General features: G+C 41.8%; 1 protein-coding gene across 2 annotated transcripts; it reads left to right on the top strand.

The window, feature by feature from the left end:
• Positions 1-898: 898 nt before the first annotated feature.
• Positions 899-27,655, top strand: ticrr (TopBP1-interacting, checkpoint, and replication regulator). Of its 2 annotated transcripts, none has more exons than XM_079685458.1 (21): positions 899-1,928; positions 2,828-3,065; positions 3,499-3,737; positions 4,178-4,412; positions 6,054-6,192; positions 6,302-6,432; positions 7,425-7,625; positions 7,944-8,089; positions 9,099-9,199; positions 9,420-9,513; positions 9,668-9,750; positions 10,605-10,835; positions 11,861-11,948; positions 12,422-12,500; positions 15,689-15,820; positions 15,988-16,078; positions 16,195-16,253; positions 17,472-17,749; positions 24,206-24,581; positions 25,213-25,341; positions 27,003-27,655. In XM_079685458.1, the coding sequence occupies exons 1-21, from the start codon at positions 1,263-1,265 to the stop codon at positions 27,119-27,121; spliced, it is 3,855 nt and encodes a 1,284-aa protein (XP_079541584.1). In that variant the 5' UTR covers positions 899-1,262; the 3' UTR covers positions 27,122-27,655. The 2 variants fall into 2 exon arrangements, with proteins under 2 accessions (XP_079541584.1, XP_079541583.1); XM_079685457.1 differs by having other exon boundaries at positions 22,373-24,581.

Below are 27,655 nucleotides of genomic sequence, written 5' to 3'. Positions count from 1 at the left end.
TGCTTAAAACATGAGAACACATTGAAAACCCAGACCTCCAGATCAAAGCCAAACACTGAATGAGAGTTTTTCCATTTTAGGCAGTGAGACAGAGGGGCTGAGGATGCCAAACAATTTGTATCACTGCTTTACTTGGCAAACTAGAGCATGTGATTATTCATATTTAAACAAACATCATACAAAAAGTCCAAAGAGTCCTTTACCCATTTTTATTTTGTCTCTTTCCTATTAATATCCCAGGGCAGGAAGAGTTGATCAAACTTTTATATTTGCACTATATTTGAGGTCTTTATTCTTTCTTACATTGTACTGCAACTGCTGCAAAACAAATTCCCTTGGCATAAATACAATGATGTGTTATTTTATTGACCTCTGACATGTAGCCTATGTCTCACCCTAATATTAGTCTACCTTGATTTGTCCATTCTTATTATAGCTGGTAAGCTTTTTCAAATCTGTAGTGTCATTTTGGAAAATGTCTTTGCACCTCTCTTTGCTGTTATGGTGTCTGGATCTATTTCATGCAGGCTACATGCTCTGAATACAGGAGTATTACACAATGCTGTACAGATTACGTTAACTGTATAGATATAGTTTACTTTCTAACTCAGAGAAGGGCAGAAGTATTTATTTGATCCTAAAGTTACCCGTCACATCTTGAAAAAACGGCTACATAACGATTTTCCAACGAGTAAAGCTTTTAAAATTTAAATGCAAGTTGTGGCGTCGTCAGTTCATTTGCCATTGAACTAAGATTTGATTGACAGTGCGGTCCCCGAATAAAAAGGTTAACAGGAGATTTGTAGCGAATCAAAGGCTAGTTTACGCCTTGTTTCGACCAATAAGCTTGATGTCATAACGGAATGTAACCAATCATAGCGAAGGGGTGGGCTCCCGTTCTTGGAGCGCGAACGGTTAAGGACAGAGACGGCCACGAGAAAATGGCGAATATGGAGGAGTTTTTGTACGGTCATAGCGTCATATTTTAAACTTTATGCCATTTTAATAGCTTTTTATTCTCGTCGGTGTTTATTTTATGCATTTCTGGCTAGGTTGTTTTATTAAACCGCGAACGCTACTCGTTTATCACACTAACGGAAGATCATTTGAAATATGTTGTTGTTACTCTAGCTAGCTACATTAGCTTAATAGCAGGAAACATGAAGTGCCTTCGTTAGCAATGATATGACCGCAGTAATGACAAATACATTTCTATTATTAATGGTTGAGTAAAAGGACTCTGTCACACTTCATCTGAAGTCATGGCTTTACACAACTTGGTGTTCGTCATCGATGTGGATTATAGAGATCACGAGTCAGGAGAGCAACTGGATGTCAACAATCATCTGTTGAAACGAGGAATATTACAAACCCTGCTGCATTTCGGCTACAAATATGGATTTGACAAAGTGCGCTGGGGTTATAAATTCTTCCAATCCAAGACTGGCCGAAATGCAAGCCTCATATCAAGGGGGTCCGACTTCAAGGAGCTTCGTCACAAGACTTTTGAGGACTTTGAAATAGAGTTTGAAGCTAAGGTTGACGTGAAGGATAAATCGTGTCCGTCAAAGCAGAAGCAGAAATTCAATCATTCTGCCTGTGTTCACAATGCACTCAAAGAAACCCTGCTGGACTTCCAGTGGGACAGACCAGACATCACCTCTCCCACCAAACTGTCTCTCAGGCCGAGGAAGTCTGTCCAAGCTGGAAAGCCCAGTGTTTCATTGGAGGATGAGACATCCAGCAAGGGGAGGAATTTGGTGTTTGTTGTCTCGGAGTGTCCACGCTCCAGGTCACAATTTGTGGACTATCTTTCTTGTGACCTGCCCACAGATGTGACAGATCAAATTTTACCCAGAGGCCTTCACGACATGCTGCTTCAGCGACAGGTTGTGCTGCACTGGATTGACAGTAGATCTCATGTCCAGGTGAGTACTGTTACTGTACTGTACTGAAAAGTTTAAAATATAACCATTAACTGTACGGCGGCTCAATCACTGGTATCTTTTTATTTACAAAGCAATGTTAGGGAAACTTCCATCCTACATCTGCTCCCTAATCTCACGGCGTATTGTAAATGGCTACTGCCTGAGATCGAATGCTGTGGTTGTATTAAATGTGCCAACTGCTAGGACTGTCTTAGGGAATGCAGCTTTTAGATGCGCAGCTCCGCTAACTTGGAACAGTCTGCAAAAGGAATGGAAGTTGAGCAGTTTGGTTCCATTACATGTTTTTAAAGCAAGGATAGATGCAATCCAATCGGAAACTGTTGGTATCTGTAAATGCTACTAGCTATACAAACTGTAGTCAATGTAAATATGCCATATGATGTCCTCTTTGTATTTTCCTCTTTTAGTTGTCATGTTTGTATTCATGTTGGAACCTACTTGCAGCAGGTCACCATTGAAAAAGAGGTCAATGATCTCAATGGGTTTTCACCTGAATAAATAAAGGTTTTGGATTTGAATTGAATTGAGTCATAAAAAACAACGTGACAAACTTTGACAAAATCACATTACATGTATACTAGTAAGTATGTATAAATAATGCGGATATAAATGGTGTTTATTTGGACTTTTCCCTGAATTTCTCACTTTCTTGTTTGATATGATTTAGCTCAGCAAACCCACTTAAAAGGTACTAAAAAAAGTTTACTTCTTATGTTGCATAAAAAGGATTCAGCATCTTGTGGGTTAAACAGAAATAGCCAGATCATACCATAAATCTACACCAACCTCAAACACTGCAGCTACTTACCAAAGTGGCTGTTCAAGGATGTCACTTTTTCCACAGATTCAAGCACCTTTGATCTTTTGTCTCCCTCCAGGTCATGAAGTGTGAGGATCATGTTGGTGCTGAGAAGCTGTCCAAGGTCCTCGCTCAGCTGGGTGGCAGAGTGATCCCTGTGATTGCTCTGCTGAACCTCTGTTCCACTCAAAAGCCAGACTCAGCCTTCAGCAGACAGACCTTTGCATTCAAGTCCAACGTTGGATACCTCCTGTCTTCTGAAAGGCTCCACCGCCTGGCTTTTCCTGTCACAGGTGGTGTTCTGCAGTGGGAGCAAGGTTAGTAGTTTCATGGAAGTAGACATCTACATGACTCAGCCATGCCCAAAATAGTGGAGATGTTAAAGTGTTCAGTGTTGTGTGTTGTCTGTGTATTTCAAATTCAGATCCAAAATATGTTATACATCGTACTATATATGCTCTATCTTTGGATTTCACTTTGTTTCTTTGCAAATATGTATTTGCCTGAGATAAGACAAACCAAAAAAACATTTGGATAAACATCAAAAACAGACCCAAGAGGCTTCATAACGATGTCTTGTATCTTCTCCGTGTTGAGATTTATATTTACAACGGTGCTACGAATGTATTTGTTGCACAACAGCAGAAATGATATGAAATGTATAAGTGTCAGGCAAGGGAAATTGAGTCCTTTGAACCTTAAGTTGGCAAACTAATGCAATTTGTAATGTGTTTTTCCTTACTCATCCAGGTGACATGACACAGATCTGTAGCGTCACGGTAGAGCCAGTGTCTCGCAGACGCAGGCTTCTCCCAGAGTCGCTGGAAGTTTGTCTGAAAGCAGTGCTGCAGGGCTGGGATGCCTCTTCTCTGACGCAGAGCTCCACAGAGTCGTGGCTGCTTCAGTGCTCCAGCGGCAGTGAGGAGCGAGGAGCTGCTGCTGCCCTCCAGCACCTCCTGATGGAGCTGTCTGCTCGTGCTCTGCACATGGTGAGATCACAGGGCTGTTGCACACAAGTGTGATCTCTATACACAGATCTATGCATATGAATAATAGATCTTTCTTTAACATACTAAATATACATCATACATATTGGCTCTATGGATCACTAGTCCTTTGTTTTGCTTTACACAAATTACAGAAAATATTTGTTACAGTATGGTAATTGTAATTTCCTGGCCTTATCAATACAGGACTGAAACAATCAATAAATAACATGCTGTTTGATACAAGGACAAGTTGAAGTACAAATTGTACTGAATCTTTGTCTGATTTCAACACATCATCTCACAATAACTATGATTTAAAGGCTGTAGAGATACCGGGGTTGGGAGCAGGTTGTACACAAATCTTGTTATGAAACTTTCATCTGTGGGCATTTACTAATTCTCTTTTTTCCTCTTCTTGCATATATTGCTTGTTCTTCCAGCTGTCTGAGGTGAAAGACAGCGGCCTGGTGTATTCGGCTGTCCTCTCCCCCCTGTCACACACTACAGCTCTGCTCACCATCCTCCAGTCTGGAGTCGCCCAGAACGAGCAGATCCTAACCAGCGAAATCATTGCCCCTGCCACATCAGAAACATCGGCTGATTTGCCTGATGTTGTGAGCAGCGTCCTGGGAGTAGTGTATGACATCATGGAGGAGGATGGAGACATTGTTGAAGGTAAGGATTAGGGATGGGTACCAAGCCCCGGTATTAAACGGGCCCCGGGGCTGAATTATTAAAGACCGTGGTACCGTTAAGCTCTAACGTTATTGGTCTTTTAATCGGCACTGGAGCCATCTAAAAAATATGTCATGTGTATTATTGCTACACAAACATTATATTGCAATTTTAGTGTCGCCAACTCCGTTTTTAATTTGCAAAAAGACTGCAAAATGCTTCTATGATTATTTTTAGTATTTTCGATCTCTCTCCCCCGCCTGCTTGCGAGGGGGCGGGGCAGCTTACACACACGCAGCTGCTACATGCAGCAACACACACACGGAGGAGATGGCGGAGAGAACGCGCTCCGAGGTGTGGTTAAACTTTACCCGTCTCGATGTGGACAATGCTCGTTACCAAAAGTGCAATAAGAGTTTAGCATGTAAAGGCCCAGATACACCGGCCAGTCACCTGAGAAGTCGCCGACACCGACGGTTGCGTCGCCGGACTCTCCTGCGTATTTGCCGACTTCGCGCACTGGAACACACCGCAAATCCGAGCCGAGCACGTATGAACTGCGTATGCGTGAGTGGCAATAACTCTCCTTACCAGCAGGCGGCGGTAGTGTGTATTCATCATTCAAAAGAGGCAACAACCGGAAGACAGAGAAGAAGAACAGACTCCGTGATATAAACAAACAACAAATAGCGTTTTTCTTTCCATTTTCACTCTTGTCCATTGAAAACATGAACGAACAGGAGCTCTATAAACCGATGAGGTGAAATAGCCGTCCGTGTGTGTTCCATCTTCCATTTTAAATCATTTGTTTACCTCCCTCACTTCCGTTAACGCTTCTCATGCACTGATTCGCTAGCTGAACAGCCAATCAGTGTTATCCCTTTGTCCGACTTCCGGGGGTGTTCCCGACGCCGATTCAACATGTTGAATCGGCAAGAAAAGGCGTCAGGTTGGCAGAAAAGACCCGACGGTGCGGTGCACACCACTCCGAGTAGGGCGTGCCCACGCTCATGTTCGGCCCGACTCCCATTTACTGCCGATTTCGGGCCGGTGTATCTGGGCCTTTAAGGGCGGTAACACGAGCAATTTGTCTAAACACCTTGTAAAAGTGCACCACATTCAGACGGAGAAATGCACAAACTGTCTTTCTAGCAGCTCTGTAGCCCCATCCACGAGTAACGTTTCCACGTCAGGTGTTATGTATGCTAGCAGCAACACACAGAGTTAACTCAGTTATAAAAACACGGGTTAATGATTAGAGATAACTGAGTTATTTATTTTGTTAAAGTTTCAGCTATTCTGTTTACAATTCTGTCATCAGATTATTTAATACGATTTGTTAAAACACTGTTGTTTCTTTTGATGTGAAATATTATTTATTTAATTTATATAAAAAGCAATGTTAATTGCAATATCCTTTTCAATTTCAAAGAACACAAATTGGGTTATATACATTAACAAATAACTATAAAACAACAATACTGTAGAAGAACAAAATAGAAACCTCCCCGCGCGGGCCGAATATTCGCTGCTGATTACTACCGAATATCCGGAGCCCGAAAAATGGTATTCGGGACAGTCCTACTAGGTAATGTTGATTTGCTAGTAATTGACTGTTTTTTGTTTTCATTCGTTCTTCAGACCAACCCATAGATCATCAGGTACCGGAGTGGGCTCAGCGGGAAGTCAGCCGTCGCCCGCTGACAACAGGCGTGTTGGAGTGTTGGTTCCCTCAGTCAGACCAGTCAGGAGTGAGTTCTCATTTAATGGAGTCGATGAGGTAAGATTTCATTTGAATTGTATATGGTGTTTTTGAAGGAATAATTCTATTAAACACATTCAATCATGTTGCAAAGAAAGTCCTGATGTTTTTTGTGTCTTTGTTGCAGGTTGCTGGATGCAGTGCCTGAGTCAAAAGAAGAGGGGGAGCTGTCTGTCGTACAGCAGGAGCTGATTGGTGGGCTGGCTGAATTGTATCAAACATCCAAAGGGGCAGATGCCAAGAGGGGCAAGAAGAAACGTGAGAAAGCCTCAACTCCGTTTTAATCAAGATTGGGATATTTGTAGAAGCATAATGCTGCGTTCACACCGGACGCGATGCCAATATTCGCTTCGCTCTAATCGCTCGAGTTTCACCGCGGCCGTCAGCTGTGTTTACTCACATCATTTAAACAAGACGCGCTGGCTCGGGAGCTACAACTACAACAAAATGAACATATTTGACCGTGATTTAATTGTAACACACGTTTCTAAATGATGCCGAAGTAACAACATTCTGATACCGGTTAGTAAAAACCATGAATCAATGCTTTGACAAGTCTGCAGACAGACGGCAGGCGAAAAGCCTTTTTAAAATGCTTGTTTTCTGAATGGAGATCAGATCGATCAGGCCAAGCTAACATTGTATCTGCTCTGTCCACACTCACAACAACCGCCTACAGACATAAACAAACCAGCGACTGTATTCGCCATGACACAGACAGTCTGTGGTTTGTACTCGCTTAACTTTTGTCCAGTTTCTGAACAGATATGAGGAGCTGTGATCTCTGAGTGCTAACGGCTGCTGTTTTGATTTTGTGGTTCTATGTCTGTGACGGCAGGCTGATATCCTCACCGCTGATTGGCTACCGCGAGATCGAGTCACGTGAATTTGACGCTCAAGTTTTTCAACTCGAGCGGTTGTCGCGGCCCCCTTCAATCGCCTCAATCGCACCGCGGCATTCGCATCAACCGCTTCATGCTCGCCGTCGGAGCGAATTCGCGTCTGTCCGCGTTTTATGCATTGACTTTACATGTTATCGCGCCGCCCCCAAACATCGCATCGCGTCCGGTGTGAACGCACCATAAGAGATACATTTCAGTCATAGGAGTCACCAAGTATCCATTTTAACACAAGTAATGTTTTAAATGTGAGAAAAATAGAAGAATTCTAGTAATTTGCTATTTAGATGTTGACCTGAGGGAATGCAGCACAAAATGCTTTTCTCATAAAGTCCCTTCTTCGATCTACAGGTGGCGCCCAGCGTACACCGGTGAAGCAAAAGATGAAGACCATGAGCCGCTCCCTGCAGATGCTGAATGTGGCGCGGCTGAATGTCAAAGCCCAAAAGGATCAGGCAGAGGAGGAGCAGCTGGGGGCCGAGGGCCGGGGGGCCGACAGACAGAAGACAAGGACCAGTAACAGGAACAAATCTACAGGAGTGAGCACCATCAGTAAGTGTTAACGTTTGTTTGTTTTTGAAATATTTGTATTGAGAAGAAGCATACAAAGTGTAAGAAATAGTACATAAATAAACTTAAAGGGTGCAGATGAGCCCAGACTACCCCCCCAACCCTTCCCTCCCCGAGCAGTGCCACCCAAGCCATTACAAAACGATTGTTTGTGCAATTCATCTCAGCCGACTGACCCCCCTTATAAACGAAACCATTGGACCCCTCATCCTATCTGCTCAAATATCACCTTGATGTCAGGAAGAAGCGGATCTCCTTGTGTTCTAAAATTAAATCATGTATCTTCGTCCTTTTGTTAAGCTTTCACTAGTGAGGAGGAGCTGCTGTCCCATCTGAAGAGCAGCTACGAAAAGGCTTTGGCAGAGAGAGACTCGTCCCTCCTCACCGGTGTCCAGCAGCTCCTGTTTGCTGTGAAGAGCTTCTTTGGGACCGGTTCCGACCTGGAGGTAAGACACGTGGCTTTAAATGACCCTCAAGCTTCTCACCTGACCCACTTTCATCTCAACAGCTGCTTATTATTTATCGGTAGCAGAGTTCCCGTTAGCCGGTAATTACCGGACTATGACCGGTAAAATATGCTGAAGACCGGCAAATCTAAATCTCTCCGGTCAAAATAATTTCCCCTTAGCACAATACCGCATCAGTTGCGCCACTTATGTGACAGACAAGAAGAGTGGTGGGCATGTAAACAAATGCATAATGCTGCGCTATACTTTGCGGCCTCACCCGGTTGCATAGCGACGCTTATTGTTTAGGTGTCTTTTAATAAGCAGGTAGTCATATCATTAGCTAGAAGAACTAGCTGGATCTGATCGATAAAGTCAAACCTGACGGGAGAGAGAGATCAGCTGCTGCTGACGAGTCGACACGCAGCTCTGCATGATCACATGCAGCGGTGAGCGGACAAAACACACACTTCAGGTTAGAATATCACACGTAGCTATTTTAACTACCTCTCAAACTACCTAAACTAGTCATAGATATATTTAGTTTGACTGTCGGGTCACTCATTACTGGATCCGCGAGCTGCATACTGACGGGCTGTCAGGAGAGAGAGAGAGCGCTCCGTTTATTATTCCCGTGTTATTGTAAGTTACTGTTCACTTTTGAATAATGTAGTTAATCTACTATAATTAGTTTGTTTAATATCGAATCTTATCAATTTGTTTTAAATCTCAATAAATACCAAAGAAGACCTTTGACCGGCACTTTTCTCATTTTGTCCTAAAGATTTCAACTTTAACGGGCATGTTGGTCGGGAACTCTGGTCGGGAGATGATTGTGCGTCACAATTGTGGAAAATCAAACATGATTTCTGTTCTCAAAACTATTTCTTGGTTCATTTTGGTACATTGCCGGATTGGTTTTATCAGGATATGCATGTCCACTGTCGGAATTCAGTGGACAGTTGTACTGTGATTATCTTGCATATCTAAAATGTTGTGTTCTTCGCAGGTAAAGACCTCTCAGATTGTCCAGCAGAACCTCCTCAAGACCAGCAAGTCCATCCGGCAGCTCTATAGCACAGCTGCTGATGTTGATAGCAAAGTCATCGAGTGAGTGCTTTCGATCTTTGTTTTATCTTCGATGTCTAAAAGCTGTCAAACTCAGCTCGTTGACCTGCCGCTTAACAGTTAGCTGTGGTTATAATGGCTCTCTTCTGGGGTTGTGTAAGTGTGTTATTGTCTGGTATAGTAAATAAAGGTAATACTGCGATTTGTATTCTGAAGTCAAATAAACGTTTTAAAGGTCAGTAACACTGGTTGTGTCCTCTAGGTGCAAGCTGCAGGCGTTACTGAGGCTCGAGTTGTGTAGACTTTTCTCATTAAAGCAGTCTGACTCACTGGATGTTGATCAGATGGCAGAGGAGGTGAGATTCTTGAAGTTAAAGATTACTGATAAAGTATAGTTGTTGGCCGTCTTTATTTATTTTTCACAATTTGAATGTGTGTTTTGATGAAATGCATTTATTTCACAGTAGAGATATATTTAAAGAGTGCACTCTAACCTCTCCCGTTCTTCAGGTGGCTGACATGCTCAGGATAATCTCCCTCACTAAAGACCCCGTTGTCGTAGAGAGGTTCCTCGGAGACGAAGTCCTGCCGGGGTAAGGGCTGCAGAAATAAAACTTGTTCTCTTGTTACCTCCCAGATAAATAATATGAAATAATGAACGCCTGGTTTTCTTGAAAATGTCTTTGATTTGTTACAAAACTGAACCAGATTTGTAACCATTTTTCTACAGTAATTATTTAGAATTTCCTGTACTAGCAACTAGGGATGCTCCGATCGCCAATTTTGGGGCAGATCGCCGGAATCAGTATCGGCCGATCCGATTGAGTGGGCGGGGCCTATGGGGATCTTCCATTTAAAGTGATGTTTAAAACTCAGTTAATGCTCATTCACTGGAGCTTCCACAAACAACAACCAACATCATTATTACATTCAAATGAAGTACATTATTCAAGTTTACATTCACTTTGGATAATAACACAGGAGAAATGAGCGGAAGCCCTGTCTTGTCCTCTCTCTCTTTCTCTCTCTTTCTCTCTCTCTCTCTCTTCCTCCCCCTCTCTCTCTCTCCTGACAGCCTGTCAGTATCGTCTCATGCAGCTCACTGATCCAGTAATGAGTGACCCGACAGTGAAGAATAAATATATTTACAACTAGTTTAGCTTGTTCCAGAGGTAGATCAAATAGCTAAGTGTGTTAGGTCTAACTCTTAGTGTGTGTGTGTGTTCTGCTCCGCTCACCGGTCCGTCACAGCGGGTGGAGCTGCAGGATTTCTACACACACGTTGCATACCGCCATTTTACTGTCTTTTTCGGACACACTTTTGTTTCTTGTTTTCCAAATTGCGACTGTTAAAAAAATGATGATTTAGCGTTAACACTTTCAATTTTAATCCAAATATCCTTTCTCTGTGATTGTTTAAATATTTGCTGTTTGTGTGTCCTGGCAGGTTCCTGGCGGATGTCCCCAGAGTGCTGGCAGACGTGTACCACAGTCTGGGCACGCAGCTCCCCGAGGCTCTGGTGGCGTCTCTGCCCGCCGACTTCTTCAGCGACGAGTCGGTTACTAAGGACAGCGTTTCTCCCTCGGCCTCCTCCCCTCCTCTCTCCACACACAGCCTGCTCTCAGACGGCAGAGATCACCTGCAGAGCCTGAGGGACCGCTCCCCCGGCAAGAGGAGGTGAGGGGCCGAAATTACATTAGGAATCCTAGATTTATTTATTTATTCCACACATGGCAGTTATTTTAAAACAACATGTACACTTTACAAAACATGTTCACTTATACTGGTTTTTTATAGTGCATGGTTGAAAGGAGCAGGGAGAAGAGCATCTTATTTGACCTGCCCCTTAATACAAGAAAAGAGACATTTCAGTAAAGATAGATGATGATGGTGTTATATGAATCACTTGAATGGAAAGAATAATGTATTATTTCTGTATCAATTTTAAGATAAAGCCAGGACAGAAATGTTTTTAAAGATGTACGTATGTCCATTTTTAAAGATGTACGTATGTCCATTAGGGCTGCACGATTTGGGGAAATAATCTAATTGCGATTTTTCTGACAGATATTGCGATTCGATTTGCGATATTTGTTTTTAAGCGACCCAACGGACGTTTATTGTAAAATGCGGCCATATCTGCGGCTAGGAAGGTCGCATCAACGTGCTCCCGTCTCTAGCACCCCCGCAACCCGAGCTACGAGTGAAAGAACTAAACTTATATGAAACTTCCGTTGGGTTGCTTTAAAGTCAAGCTTCAGTTTCAGATTCACCCTGTAATAGAAACATGTGATGGAGCATTACTAACCTGACTCAGATGGTTTGTTTCACCAAGCCATCTAGGAGAGCTCCATTGGAAGCCATTTGGAAAGGGCAGGCACTTTCAAAAACACTTGGCAGGTGATTGGATCAATCTGTCTAACACCTTCTATCATGGGCCACTTCTGATTTGTTAACAATGGCTGGTACATGTGGAGCACAGCACTTCTGATTGGTGTGGATGACTGACAAACAAGAACAAAATAAGTTTTTTTAAAAATCGATTAATCGTTCAGCCCTAATGTCCATGACAGATGTACGCATGTCCACTTTTTAAGATGTATATATGTCCGTGACAGATGTACGTATGTCCATTTTAAAGATGTACGTATGCTCAATTTTAAAGATGTACGTATGTCCATGACTGTATTTTTTTTTTTTAGGAGTGGGATGCTGACTCGTCATCGCAGTATGACTGAATCATCGCAGAGTCTTCGCCAAATAGAGATCCCCAAAAAGACAACAAGAGCTGTAAGATGTCTATAGATAATTCATCTGATTTACAACTTTGATCAGCTAATATTTTGATAAATATCTCTCCGTTTTATTATTTTGTAATTTTCTTTTTATTCAAATTGTCATTATTTTCATGCGGCCAAGGACCCCTATCACATGGTACAGAGCACAAAGAGAATATACAAATAGAAATCAAATGGTGTATGGCTAAATGACAACACATATTACTTAAACAAAGGAAGGAAAATTATTTTTAAATACTTACTTTGCTTAAATGTTTGCATACTTTAGGTTTCTTTAACCAGATTGTGTCTAAAGGCAGAAACATTTACAAATGTGTTTTTATTTATCATCAGCTTACTGTGTTTTCCTGTGTGAAGACCATCACCCAAGAGAGACTTGAGAAGACATTTGCTCATATATGTTACCATGGTTATTTAAACTATCTAATCCAGATTATCTAACCATCTTTAATCTCTGCTCTTTAGTCCAAATCAAAGGGCTGCGTTGCTTTGGAGAAACCTGCTGCACAACCTCCACCTCCACCTCAGAAGCAAGATACTCAAGGTATGTTCTGTTTTACAACTCATTTAAAAACAACCGGCACTTCCGGGGGGAAATTGCGGCCCCGCCCACTTTTGGGGGAAAACAACGCTCTCATTTGAATGGCGGTCAATACAAATTCTGAAGTTTTTGCCAATTCGATCAGAAATGGACTTCCTAACACACACTCGGCGGGACGTTGCGAGGCTCACTGCTGCAAGGAGCGGGACACTGTGAGCCGGCTCACTGGTGTGTGGTCGGCGAGACACCACGGAACTCAGCCTGGGCACACACACACTCCCAGCCCGGCTGCGGGTGTGTGTGTGTTTCGGGCTGGTTTAGCTTTGTCTCACTGTCTCGCAGACGGCCACTGGGCTCACAGGGAGGAGGAGGGGGGGGGGGGGGGGCAGGAGCTCCAACAAGCCGTTTAGGACGGAGAGTGAATACACATGCTATACAGAGAAACCATTGTGAGTTTGGAACATTGCACAATATACATTTATTTTAGTAGACCTCAACAATGGAATTATGATCAGTAGAAATGGCCATGACATGGGACCTTTAAATCATTTGAACACGACAATCGGGCTCGATATATGGTTAAATTAAAATCAGTAGACGAGGCTGTAATTTCGCCAGCTGTTCCTCTCATGAGCGAGGCAGAAAATAATTGTGTTATCATGCCAAAAAGCTGCCGTGTCGTTTATTGCACCTCAAACATTAAAACAAATCCAGAGTTCAGTGTTTCTGTACTTCCTCTAAGAACAAAGGACAGTAAAATAAGAGCTCTGTGGCTTCAGGCTCGACCGCCATTCAAATGACAGCGTTGTTTTCCCCCAAAAGTGGGCGGGGTCGTAAAGTGACGTAGATGTTACTCTCATCTATGGACATCAATCGCCTACTGCTATATTTAACCATACATCAAGCCCGATCGTCGATTTCCAAAGATTTAATGTAATTGTTTGCCTGACTGGCCATTGTAATCGGGCTCTTTGAAGATCCAAAAATCCACGGTTTTATTACATTTCTGATCAGATTGGCAAAAACTTCAGAATTTGTATTTTCCGCCATTCAAATGACAGTGGGCGGAGCCGTAATTTTGCCCGGAAGTGGCATGCGCGATATATCTTTTTTAGGACGTGCGATATTAAGTCGGCAAATGAACTCAAACACGTCATGTTACAATTATTTTGCTGCTTGCTACAAAAGGAAAACTCGCGCGGCTCTCATGTCTGGGGTACTTGAGTGAGTGACATGCAGGCTCTGCATGCACAGCAAACCACCAATCACAATCATTCTTGATCAGATCACAGCAGGATAACAAAGCTAGCTCAGCTTGTTGCTCTGATAACTTAAAGAGCATCTTGCAGGGGTTTTTTTTCTACATTTATGCTTAAACTTGCTTGAAAATTACAATTTAAAAAAGTGAATGTAGGATTTGATATGTTTTACGAGACATAAGGGCAGGAATTCAGAGGGAAAGGAGCAATTTTGAGCTCTGCTCTTAAAAACGGCTTTTTTTTAAGGTCATACCTCAAACGCGTCATATTACATCACAGAGGGGAAACATCTCCGCTCTCTGACCGCGGGTATAGTGAGTAGTTGCGTTGAGTTGAGCGGTTGTGTTTTAGTGAGCTGGTATTGTTCGGTAGTTTTACATTGTATTTCACCATTTGTAATCACGGTGCAGTATTGTGTTTGTGCAGGTTGCACAAATACCAGCCTGTCAGGACATCGAGTCCACAGGAAAAAGGACCGGAGCTAGCGTTCGTTCCTGGGTGCGTTGTGCATCCACCTCCCTGCAGCACATACTCTCCACAGCTTTATCAGGAAACCGTATTACTTCTCTCTCCCCCCCCTTCGCTGCTCTCTCTTTCCCCTCCGGTACACGGCACCGTAAGACGTAGTGTGGAGTTGCATTAGGTAACGCTGTGGGGGCTGTACTGCTCCAGCCGTCTCCTTTGTGTTTGTTTGTTTCCCCCTGTCTGTGTTGTTTGTGTGTGCGTGGTGGCTGTCACTCCTGGCTCCCGGCTCAACCTCCACTCACCTGCTGCAATCAGCTGTGCACCCTCCCCGACTACACACCTGCTTTCCATCAAGCCATTTACAACGGCATATCAATGGAGGCTCCACAACCTTTCTCCACCAGATCGTCAAGTATCAGCCGTATCTCGCCTCTCTCCTCCGGTAAACAGCACCGTAGTGTGGAGTTGCATTAGGTAACGCGAGATACAGCTGATACTTGCGCATTAGTTTCTGTTATGGATCAGTATCAACAGTCCTGCCAGTAACGTTACTATATTATCAATGCTACTTTAGTTATAGCCTGATATATGATAGCTAACTTTACAATGTTGTGATGTGACGTTAGCTAACATTCTGTAGCTAACGCCGGTCACTCACCAAGATAGCTGCCCAGTTCTCCACTGGTTCTCCTCACACCACAGCTCAATTTCTCTCCGATGGCCTTTATTTCTTCTAATCCTTGGCTGCTCCTGGTCTCTTGGACGCCTAGCAGGCTCATCATTATAAGGTCGTGGTCCGTCATATGCATTCGAATATTCATGTTCAACTTCTTCTGTGTCTTCTGTGTCGAAACTAGCATTGGGATCCATGTTTATTAATACGTTACACCGGCCGCTCTCCCCCTTGTTTCCCCCATGTTACGTCACACGCGGGAGGTCACGTGCCGAGGCTTTTTTATGCGGAAGTGAAAAATGTCTTACAAAAACGACGCCAGATGTCACTGTAGTGTATATTTCTGTATATTTTTTCGAAAATCTAGTGTATTCATCATTTTCCTACACATTTATTCACAGGTGTCATTAACCTGGAAGTTGCTCTTTAAGATACAGAAGTCCGTGACTAAAATCCTTCATCCGGTTAAATATCGTTAAAAAAATACCAATTGTATAGCATTAAAGTTCAAGAAAGGATGGTTTGCGGACAAAAAAAACTGCCTTTTCTTCAATTCCTGTATTTTTTCATATCTCGATATATATCGCAGGGGGAAAGAATATCGCAATGTCAGTTTTTTCCAATATCGTGTTTCCCTAGTCTGATTTAGTCCTTTTTTAAGAAGGCAATGTCGCTGACTCAAATCCAAGATGAATTCAGCTCTTTTTCCACAAAGAAGCAAACTAGAAAGTTGTTGAATGTTTTATACTTAAAGATGCAGTGTTTAATCCAGACCATATTCTAAATGTGCACAGAGGTGACGAAGGTGAGACGAAATCTGTTCAACCAGGAGATCGTTCCCCCTTCAAAGAAAGCCAAGATGCCGAGGAGCCAGTCTGTGTCCGCTGTGGAAGGTTTGAAACGCAAGAAATCTGCTGAATCTGAAGGTAAACCAAATTAATTAAAAGAAAATATATTGTAAATGAGGCAATGAAAGCTGACTTTTCATCAGAAGGTGTTTGTTTCAGTATTTATGTTCAGATATACACTGCTTTGGGGTTTTTTTCAATCATGAATTCAACACCGTAACTCAAAGGAATATCTCCCTTTTCAGAGCGACACAAACTTATGACAAAGAAAGTGTGTGAAACCCCACAACACAAGCAAGGGTCAAATCGCCTGCTATACCGGCAGAAAATGGGAAGGTATGTATCTATCGACAGTTTCCTTTAAAGAGATTTATTGAGGTTTTTTTTCTATCGTATAACTAAAAATAATTACTAATAAAAAAACTTGTAAACTGCCATGTTTTCATTTTTAGGAGATCGGTCCAAACTGAGGAGTGCATTGTGGAAGAGTCACCAGTAAAACCTGCAGACGGTATCTTATCAAATCGTTTTATTTTCCACACAATGTATATTTACGTGGAGTTAGAAGTATATCCTGTATTTGTCTTTTGTTTAACCCTCCGCTATCATTCGATTGGAATACGCAAATTAGTCATTCGGGACAAAAATGTCCACTGCCAAAAACTTTGATAAAAACATTATATTAAAAAGTTTTTTTCTCAACTTTTTTGGTTTCAATCTTTAAAGCAACTTCCACCCTAATCAAAAATACCAAATGTGTAATCATTTTCAGGATTTTAACCCTTTAAATGCCATTTTGAATACATGAAATCGCTGTTGTTTTTCATGATTAAAAACAGAGAAAATTAGTTATTTTCCATATAATACATACCTGGGGAATGGCTTTTTATTTATTTTATCACAGTCTTGGATATGTCAAAGGTTAGCAACAACATTTATTTTTTTGCATTATACAAAATTAGATTAAACAAAAGACTCACACATTAGTCATTCGGGACAAAAATGTCCACTTCCAAAAACTGCTATAAAATGATAACAGATTCATATTTTAAAAAACTTTTTGGGGTTAAATCTTTCAATCAACTTCAGTCCTAATCAAAAATACCAAATCTTAAATCATTTTCACTTTTAACTGCCAGTTTGAAACCATGAATTTGCGTTTTCTATGAAAAACATGCACAAAAAGGCAGTCATGTTTTTATCGAAGTCTTTTGCAGCGGACATTTTTGTCTCGAATGGTCAATAAGCGTAGTCGATTTGTTACACAGTGAATTAAAGACCGATTTGAAAAATGTAAATTGGAATTCCAAAATACATCGAGAAAATAGCCTTGTTACAAAAAATCAGACCATTTGCAGCAACACAACCAAAGTTATTGCAAAATGAAATGACCCATATGGACTACCACGTCCAAAGTGATACCGGACGATTAAGAACAAAAGAAAATGTCCGTTGTTTCTTGAAATTAAGAAAATAATCAGAGATATAAACCGCGCAAGAGTCTTGGGGTTTTTCGTCTTTTTTTAATTTAAGCATTTCAATGAAAATAACCAATTTACCAGTACCTTTAATTACTTGCATTAGCTATTAACTAATTATTGTGTATTGCAATTTAAGATTAAAGCAAACTGGATACTCTCAATTCTCTTCACATTATATATTTGTACATTTGATCAATTATTGTCTTTCCCTTAACTTACTCTTGTTGTGCTTTTTGGTTTTGTTCCAGACCTAAGAAGGAGCCCAAGAATAAAGAAGTTTGCTCGAAGACACTCGAACGTCTTCTACTCCAGTTCTCAACCTCGCTCGCGCAACCTGGAGAGAGCTCTCTCTGCCTCGCAGCTCTCTCTCAGCGATGGAAAGATCAGTGGAATAAACATAAAAATGGTCCGATCTCCCATGAGACTTCTCTTCGGGGCGGCTGAGTCCCCGAGTCGTCTTTCTGACCCGCCGACTGCCACCAGAGCCACCAGGTCCCGCCTGTACACTGACTCCAGTGTGTTTGAGGTGAGTTCTCTTTAGAAGTACGCTTCATCAAAACGCATCATGTAGTAGAAAATCAGGGTGTCAGGGTGTCCAAAATGCAGCTCGGGGACCATTTTGAATCAGCCCTCAGCAAATTCTGAAAGTATAATGGAATACGGCCCACAAATGAAACTTGTGCTTGTCTTGTATTTTACTTCTTAAATATAAATGTAAACATATATTACACAGTAGTATTCGTGTGTTAATAAGCCCGCTTTTTAAATAAATTCACTCAATTACATTTGGAAAACATTTCCTAAATAGTCTAACTTGATAAGAAAAAAGCCCAATAACTTATTTGTATAACAAGCGTGAAATATACCCTTCATATTTCCCCAAATAATAAGGAATGAGCTGCCAACTAGGGATGGGTACCAAGCCCCGGTATTAAGCGAGCCCCGGGGCTGAATTATTTAAGACCGTGGTACCGTTAAGCTCCGACGTTATCGGTCTTTTATCTTTGTATCTCGGTATTGGAGACATCTAAAATATATAGTCATATGTATTATTGCTACGAAAACATTATATTGCAGTTTTAGTGTCGCCAACTCCGTTTCTAATACGCAAAAAAAAAAAAAATGATCCTGCGAGCCGAAATTAAATCCACCAAGGGCCTGATTTGGCCCCCGGGCCTTGAGTTTGACACACGTGCTCTAGTGAGTGGCCCAGCCCTTCGTATATTTTTGTGTATGTGGCCCTCGTGACAAAAGTTTGGACACCCCTGTAGTAGTGGATGTACTTCTACAGTCTGAATGTCTTTTTAAGTATGTGCTACCAAAGCAGGGCTCAACCAAGCGGCAAACTCTGGGGAAGAGCCGGGACGCTAATATGGAAGTGCCTCAAACTGCAGTTCATCTAGTGGCCAGTAGGAGCAGTCTGCAGAAGGGAGCAATTTCCATAGACCCCCATGTTAAAATGCCCAACTTTAGAGCAGAAATAAACATGTTTACATCGTGGTTCAAAAAACCATATTCTCTGTATAGTTAGATCCCCTCTTCATGAATATGGATTGGGGGGGGTGAATTTTTTCTCAACTCCTCTGTTTAATTAATATTAAGCCTTAAAGCTTTTGCATAAATGAGGGCGTGGTCACTTTGATGGACATGTACATGCCTCACTGTCAGCTAACAGCAACTTGTCCACTCTGCTAGGTTACAACCATAGAGGCTACAACGTTAGTTAGTTGTAGTTACTGTACTTGACCCTTTAGCTTTAGCCGTGTTCGTGGTGATTGTGCCTTTTAGGGAATATTGTTACAAATACCAGACAATTAACATGTTGTGCTGTGCGCTTGAATGTACTAACAGAACTTCCAAGAAGTCTAAAATTATAATATTATACATGTCCTGTTTGCAGGTGTTTTGTGTACTTGGTAGCTTAGCTTGTTACTTATTAGCCAGCTAAGGACGTAACCCTTTATACATACATATACATTTTAGTTTACGATTCAGCCTTGGGTAAGACTTTTATAGTCTATGGCTATGACGCCCATAATGCTAAACAGGAGCAAATGTTAATAGGGGACCCAATTATCCCAGTGGTGGCCGCCGGAGCTAACGGAGCCGAACTCTGCAGAATCCTATGGGTGGCGTCACGGACACTACATCCATTTATATATACAGTCTATGGGCTCAACGCTAACTTTTACAACCAGGCATCAGCTTTTGGTTGCCAAAACTGACAATACGGTTGCCATTTTTAGACACCTTATATTTTAAATAATTAAGATACTATACAGTTATACATCAACCTAATAATGAACATGTGACACAAAAGAATGTTCAAATGCTTTACAGTAAGTAATTAACACAATTAATTGAAACTAAATTGGTAGGAAACTTGTCCACCCTCAATTGCTGGTTTACTAAACACCAGTAGTGCAGCTGTTGTTCTTCACAGATCACTAGTTTCTTGGTCATCCGTTGTCTCCCTTTCAAATGTGGGTTTTCATGACCTTTGTGCTGACCCCCACCATAGATCCATTGGCCCTTCAGGATCGAAGTCTTGGATTGGCCGGACTAATACATTTCTAATGTTAAATAAATGAAAACCATTCACAGTTAAGAATTAGATATTAATTATAAATGCTGTAAATTATTTATTAATATGTCTAACTATATTTAAAATGTGTTACCTTTTTATAGAGGTGATTATATTTGTATGCCAATATTTTCCTATGGTAAAGTTTCGTTTTGCACTTTTATTTTGGTAGTAATAAGATCGGGACTCTTATTTTGAAGGAACTTTTACCGGAAGTGAATGGACAGCATTCCTCTTTGCTTTTCGTTCGGGTTTACCTTGCACTTTATCAGTTGAATCACTTTGAACATTCGTTTGAGATGTTGACTGGTTGATCGAACTTTTTACCCCACAGTCAAACAACTTAATTTGCTTCGCCATTTTTTGTAAAACAAACACACGGGGTGTTTCTCAATCGCGAGGATGCTGGCTTGGTAGTCGCGTACTTCCAAGTCACTTCCTTCAGAAACGAAGCAAGTATGCTTCCAAGCCACGGCTTCGGAAAACGAAGAAGAATGGAACAGGCTAACAAGTGTGCCACTCTCTCTAACGGTTTAAACATAAACTGTACCGAAAATAAATACCTCACGATGTCTATCTAATTATGAACTTGCTTTACTTTCATGGAACACATTTTTGGTGATAACAAACAAATGTAACAAAGTAACATATTTACCAACTCATGTTCTACGCCACTACATACTTACATTTTAATGTGTGCTGCGTCGGTTCAGCCATTCTCCGCAAGGGTTTTTGAAATTGGTCCGTGCACAAAGCATTGTGGGGATTTTAAGGACGCGAAGTCTGCCCATGTGCAGCCTCGAAATTTCCCCCAAACCAAGGACGCGGCCTCGGTGGAATTCCAAGTATGCTGGAGATTGGAACAGTCCTTCGGCGGCACTCGATGAAGTAGCATCCTTGAAATATTGGCTTGGAAGCCAGTATCCTCGAGATTGAGAAACGGCCACGGCGCACCGCGCACGCGAGTAACCGTGCATCGCTTTCTGGCTCCTTAATCACACCAATGCACGTGCAACTTAAGTATCAGGTTCCGACTGGTCACAACAATAATTAAATATCACTCTTAATACAACGAATAATTAACATTTATCTATTTTGGGGCTCACATTTTGCTGTTTACTGTCCTTATTTATTTATGTTAAAAACGGGTTGCCACTGATGGCAACCAAAGGCCAAGAAGTGGTTGACATTTTTTCTGAATGGTCGCCAATGGCAACCTGGCAACCGTTACTGTCGAGCCCTGCAAAGGGAAACGGATTCAAAACAATTACTGGACACAATGAACTAAAGAGCATAGTGATTTCCTTCCTGGCAATTACTAAAGCATCTTTTCATTCTAACGTCTTTGTTTACCTGCATGTCTTAAAAATAGATATTCATGAATGTTCGTGTGGCTATTCTTGTAAAATTTGTATTGTGGAGATCCATTATATTACAGCATTTGTATTCTTTCAGCCATCTTCACATACTTTTAAGATGGTGATCCATTCCTTTAATGTATTGAGCTGGATTTTTCAGGAGAAGTAGTAGGTACATAAATAAAATCTTGACCAAGTGACATTTGACCTACTCTAAAACCAATAGGAAAATATGTGCACGCTTTCTGTAGATAAACAAATGACCAAGGAGAATTTTGTCCGACGAGGATATTGACTTTGCCATAATTACTAAAAAGGGGACTATATGTCGATGTTATGTTTACAATTAGTTACCTCTGCCTTAAAGTTAATAATACATTTAATTTATATAGGGCTTTCCTAAGAGCCGCTTTCACACCAAGTACTTTGCCGTACTTCGTTCCCAGCACTTAGTTCCCAGCATTTAGTACCCCGATGGAACTAAGAGCCGATCGCGTTCACACCGGAATAAGTTCCCTGAGGGCAGATACGCAAATGAAGCCGCTGACGTCACTTCTTCTACTTCTGCTTTGAGTTTACTGGCAGGCCGCAAACAACTTCACGGCGTATACTGCCACCCGAAGTCCCCGGCCGGAAGTCCCCGGAGTTGGGGACTGGCTTCAGTAGACTACCGAGTAAATCGCCAGAACGCCGACACCTCCTCACCACTCCACCGCTCCCATGTTTTTTTTTGTGTTGCCATAAGTTAGTCTCTCTCCGTTGGTGCGCGGGGCTAATGCTAATGCCGGCAAATACAATGGCGGCTTGAAAACACTTTTCCGATTTTTACGGGGTGTGGTTTGCAATTGGCCCAGCCAATCAGAAATTGGAACTTTGTTCTCCCCAGGATAGTACCACCTCTCTATCAGGGACTGAAAAGGGGGGAAAAGTTCTCATGAACTAAGTTCTCTTTTTGGTGTGAACGCAAAATCCCAGGAACTATCAGAACTAAACGGGAAAAGTACTCTGGTGTGAAAGTACTCAAAGTGGCTTTATGAGAATACAATTCACACAACAAACAAAGATGAAATGAAGTCAATTAGAAGCATTACAAAGAAAAAATACAGAACGGAAAGCATCATGAAATGTCCGAGTAATGAAGTTGAAGTTGAAAAAAATGTTGGTTATTGCAGGTTTAATGACTTTTTTGTTTGTGTGTTTGTTTTAGAGCCCAAATAAAACGCCAACTAAGTCACCTGGTAAACATGGGAGGGCCACACATGGGACCACAACACCAAGAACTCCAAGGACCCCTCGTACCCCAGGATCCCCCAAAACCCCGCCTCGGTTCAGGATGCGTGTTTCCCCCGCTGCTCAGAGCCCAGTAGCAGGAAGCTCTCGTGAAGTAGGTATGGCTCTGAGAGGAAGTCCTTTCAGATCTCCAGCCAAACGCGCTCTAGTGGTCGAGACACCGACTAAGGAGAGCCCTCTGAGGAGCCCGCTGAAGGGGATTCTCAGGACTCCGATCAAGGTCTTGGTTGAATCCTCTTCCGGGTTACATATTCTCAATAGCCCAATTAACCAGACTCCCAAGAAGAGCGTCACATGGTCTCCATCTCCTCGAAAGTGTAGAGTGGCAGAGAGCAGCGGTACTTTCAAGGTGCCAGAGTCGCCGAGCGTTGCACCTCGCTCTTCTCCTACACTGAGAAACAAACTGTTCTGCAGTCCTGTCAAAAGCACAAACACTAAAAGAGACATTTTCAAGACTCCAGAAAAGACTTGTCAAGTGAGCCTGGCGAGGATTTCTGAAACTCTGGATTTGTATCCTGTGTCAGAAGAACTTTATCCGAAGTCCTCTGAAAAACTTGACAGGATGAAAACACCTGAGAAAGTCAGTCTACTGGAAATGCCTAACCCTCCACAATCCACACCACCACAAAACCACAACCTGTCACCTAAACCCAACACTAGAACTAATTCGAAGACTCTTAGTCCTAATCGCATGGTGACTCGTTCTGGACAAACTCCAGCCAAACATGTAAACATTTCATCTCCATGTAAGCCAGTGTTTGCGCCAGCAGAGCGTTCTACCATTTCAGAAGGACCAGATAAATCAAGAAAGACTCCAGTAAAGTCCTTAAGAAGAACAAGGTCTGGTCAAGGTGCTGGAACCCCCAGACGCATCTTAAGATCCCAGTCTAGTGAGGATCTTCCCTCGAAACTAAACACAGAACCTGCTGAGCACTGTGAGCTTGTGGTGAAGAACATTCAGTCCGATGCAAAAGACGAGGTACAAGCAGAACCTTCACAAACCTCTGAAACGGACTCTAGTCCCCACAGAGATTCCCACCAGCTTGACTCTTCACGTTTTAACTCCACAGACGATGAAAGTATGGACATTGTCGATGCTGCGGTTGTCAATACTCAGTTCAGTGGAGGTATCAAGATGAACATCAGCTTTTCACGAAAGTCCTCAACGTCCGGAGAAGCCTTTTTGTCGAACATGTTGTCTCCTAAATCACGTCCGGCACTCCCGGGAACACCTAGCCGGAGCTACGGTTTCCGACAGACCCCCGACCGCCAACAGAGGGAAGCTGCAGCTCGTCTGGGTTACGGAAATGAATCCCCTCGATTTTCAACCCCAAGAGGTTCAGCTAAACGTAGTCGTCAAAAGAGCATGGGTACTCCCAACCCTATGACTTACCAGGTAGAAATGGAAATGCAAACATCGGGAGTTCCTAAGCTCAAAATCAAACGCACAGATTCCATGAACGCGGGCGATTCGGCCTCAGATGGCGACCCTCGATCGGGAGCTTGGAGCCCCTTAGTTGGTGTGAAACCTTCTCAGCTGGAAAGCCCCTTGGCTCTGTTCTCCAAGCACAGAGATCCGGGATGTGTCTCACCGTCTCTCTGTACTCACGTCACCCCGGCAAAAAGCACGCCTGGAAAAGGTGGGAGCGTCCAAACGTTCATTTGTCAGTCCTACACCCCGACACACTACCCTGGGGGAACAATGTCTCCCATGATAGCAGACATAATCCCCCTCACTCCTTCACCACAGAGCGGAGGTAAAGCCACCCCAGACAACCTGAACAGCTGGCCCCGCAGGAAGAGAGCTCAGATTGGGCTGGGTGGAGGGAAGGATCGGGGCCTGAAGATGGAGCCTATGCTGGGGGAGTTTTTAGAGCAAGCTGAGCTCGGAGTTAGCAGACTGCAGGACGTCGAGGACACGGAGGAGCCGTCAAACAACAAAGCAGCAGGATCAGCTTTGACCTCCAAACGGTCTCTCCCCGCTGGACCAGATGCTTCTCCTCTGTATCCACTGGAGGACTTGTACTGGTTTGAGCAGCTGGGTGGAACTGATCCTCAGGGAGAAGAAGAAGAAGATGATGAAGAAGACATCCTCTGGGCCACCGGGACTGGAGACGTCAAGTCAGGTAAAGCTACTGTTCAAACATTACAGCTCAAATGTTTGTTGAGTATAAAATAGGTGCACTGGGTCAACCCATTTTCCATTTGTGCTATTCTTATTCTTTATTACGATCTCCATTAGCACTTGCATGAACATTGGCTATTCTTCCTGGGGTCCTTAGACACACAAAACATACATAAAACAAAACAGCTCATCATTTCATGCGATTTACAGTGCTATATGAAGTGAAAACTAAAATGGTCATCCAATTTTAGCCATATAAAGAAAAAGAAAACCGTTCAAGTAAGAATGAATAAGCAATACTCTGGTTTTTGGTATTGCTTGTCGCTTTTAGAAAGTTGTTTTATTCTCATTCCAATTCTTTCACTTTGACTCAAAACAGCTTCTATATTCTGACCACGTATTAAATATGCGCTGATACGAGAGGAAAGCAAGATATATATTTAAAGCTGTAACAAGTATATAGGATATAGTTCTGCTTGATACATGTCTGAAATCAAATATATAATGTTATAGTAAATGTGTTTTATTTAACTTGAAGTAAATTAAAGCCAGTTAAAGCCACCTTTAAAAAATGTATATGGTAAAATAATAAAACCGTTATTATACCAATTCTGTTTTCCACACCTTGACAGTAGCGACGCCCCCCGGCTCCACGGCGAGGAAGCCGGTGACAGCGAGTGGGATTTTGGCGCTCACTCAATCCCCGCTGTTGTTCAAGGGAAAAGCCGGCTCTGCTAGCAAGAGAACACCGACCTTTAAAGGTAAGATCTTAATCCTGTGAGCCACATGGTAACAAACATACTCTCACAGGCAGGTTTGAAACATCCCACATTTGTTCACTCAACATTTTTAAATTTTATTTTATTTAAAAAACAAACACATTGTTGTTAATGATTTATGATTATGCAATAAATCATTCAAATATAAGTTAAATCCATAAATGTTATTATAATAAACGAGATCTACTTGACTGCACACTAGGGCTGCTCGATTATGGCAAAAATCATAATCACGATTTATTTTGGTCAATAATTGATATCACGATTATTATATACGATTATTCATTGACTTTGAAAACCTCCATTTATTGAACTTTAAAATAAATACAAATAACAATTTGAACAGTATCTTTTTAACTGTTTACCCTGAACGTAAAATTCAACTGAAAAACCAATACTAAAATAAATTATACTTTTATATTTATATTTAAATAAATAATATCAAAAATAATAAATACCAATAAACAAAATCAACAAATATTTTGGAGCGCACTTCCACAAGCTACTAAACAAATTTAAATATGATAAATAAAAATGAGACTAAAATAAATGATATCAAATATGTTGCAGTGCACTGTCACAACCTAGCAACGCTAAATAATCTTTTATTTCGATTATGTTTTCATAATTGTGGCAGGCCAAAATCGTAATTGCGATTTTAAAATATGACTAATTGCACAGCCCTACTGCATACTGTATTCAATAACAATCAGTTGTGAAACTATTTTCATCCGTCAACATTTTCCCACTCAACGAATGAGAATACCTTAAAACTTTACTGACGTATGATCAGTAAAAGTAATCTTTCACTTTTGCTCATTAGAATTATTTCTTCTTATATTCTTTAGGAAGTTGCTCAACTATCACATATAGAGCTGCAGTTAATATATAAGTTGACCAGCAGAGAATTAATAAACTCTTTTCATAATAAAGTCATTGTTTCAGTAATGTTTTTAAGCAAAATGACCCAAAAACATATGGTTGTGGCCAGGTAAGCCTATAGTTCATTGCGCTATCATTTGAATGGCCTTTCAGACAAAATGACCAGACAACCGGATAAATCATTTCAACTTCCGTTCCAGGGTGTCCGCGGGGTCTTAAAAAGTATTAAAAGTTGATAAATCAATTCAGCGAAAATGAAGGCTATTAAAAAGTATTAAACAGCATTTCCCAAGGTATTACATTTTGTAGCTTGTTTTCAATAAGTATATCAATTGTCCAAAGAGGTTGTATTCTACAGTCTGCCTGAGTGTAATCATTGAGTAGGTGTGTAGTGTGATTCTGTGTAGTTTATTTATGGCATCCCGTTGGATTTGACGTCATCTGAACAGGACATCGCACGCTCACTGCTTGATAGCGCGCGAAGGTCCGTTTACGCCGGTTGTTAAACAACATCGTTTTGGGGAAATGCAAGTTTTTGTCCAAATGGTTGGAAGATAAGGAGGAAGGACAATCAATACTGTATATAGTCAATGTGAGGTAAAGTGTGTTGCCAAGGTAACCGGTTAGAACTCCAAGTGGCGACGAGGTCTTCAAATGTATGGAAAGGGTCTTAAAAGGTTTTACATCTGACTTCAGGATTCCTGCACATACCCTGTTACACTGCATACCTAACACTCCTCATGTTTTACTTATCTCTGTAGATGAAGCAGCGTCAGGGAGGAGGATAGAGGGGGAGGGAGTGGAGGTCTCTCCCTTCAGCCAGCCAATCAGACGGGCTGACACAGGACGGTCCTACAGCAGGAAGAGGCTGCTGCACTGAACCACAAACATTGTCCGTTGTGTTTCACTGTGAGCCTTCCTCTCACACGCTTTGTCTGAGAGAGCTTTTGATGGCAGATCTGAAGGATGTCTTTCAGGCGCCACTTGAAAGGCTGGAGCATGAATGTCCCTCTCAGTCTCCACTAGCACTTCTTCTGTCTGTCCTAACCAGCTGTTTCTGTTTCAATCAGGAGATTTTATTATGATAGGTACATTTAGCTGTGAGTTGAAAAGCAAAGCAGTTCTTCCAAGATGTTTAAAATTGTTCCTGTTAATGATTTTATCAAAGTGTGTTAGCCACCCAAGTCTCCCTGAAGCTAAAATGGTGATATTATGTCATCAGTGTTTTGAAATAAGCAATTTTACAATCAAGTCTAAATGTGTTTCTCTGAATATTCATGTTTATTTATTAGTCTGTTTTTCTGTCATAAACTTGCTTTTTATGTGAAAGGGAAGGGCCTAATGATTGATTCATATTGTAAATACCTTATGTTCCAAATACTTTATGTAAATAAAAATCTGTTTTCTTAATTAA

This window comes from Notothenia rossii (genome assembly GCF_949606895.1).
Source record: "Notothenia rossii genome assembly, chromosome: 5".
Classification (NCBI taxonomy): Eukaryota; Metazoa; Chordata; class Actinopteri; order Perciformes; family Nototheniidae; genus Notothenia; species Notothenia rossii.
The sequence above is the reverse complement of the archived record's forward strand: the minus strand, read 5'-3'. Positions and strand labels throughout refer to the sequence as shown.

Coding starts and splice junctions, on each gene's coding strand:
- ticrr (XM_079685457.1), top strand. CDS start 1,263: ATGGCTTTACACAACTTGGTGTTCGTCATCGATGTGGATTATAGAGAT. Junction 8,090..9,098: donor GGACCGGTTCCGACCTGGAG/GTAAGACACGTG, acceptor TGTTCTTCGCAG/GTAAAGACCTCTCAGATTGT. Junction 9,514..9,667: donor TTGATCAGATGGCAGAGGAG/GTGAGATTCTTG, acceptor CCCGTTCTTCAG/GTGGCTGACATGCTCAGGAT.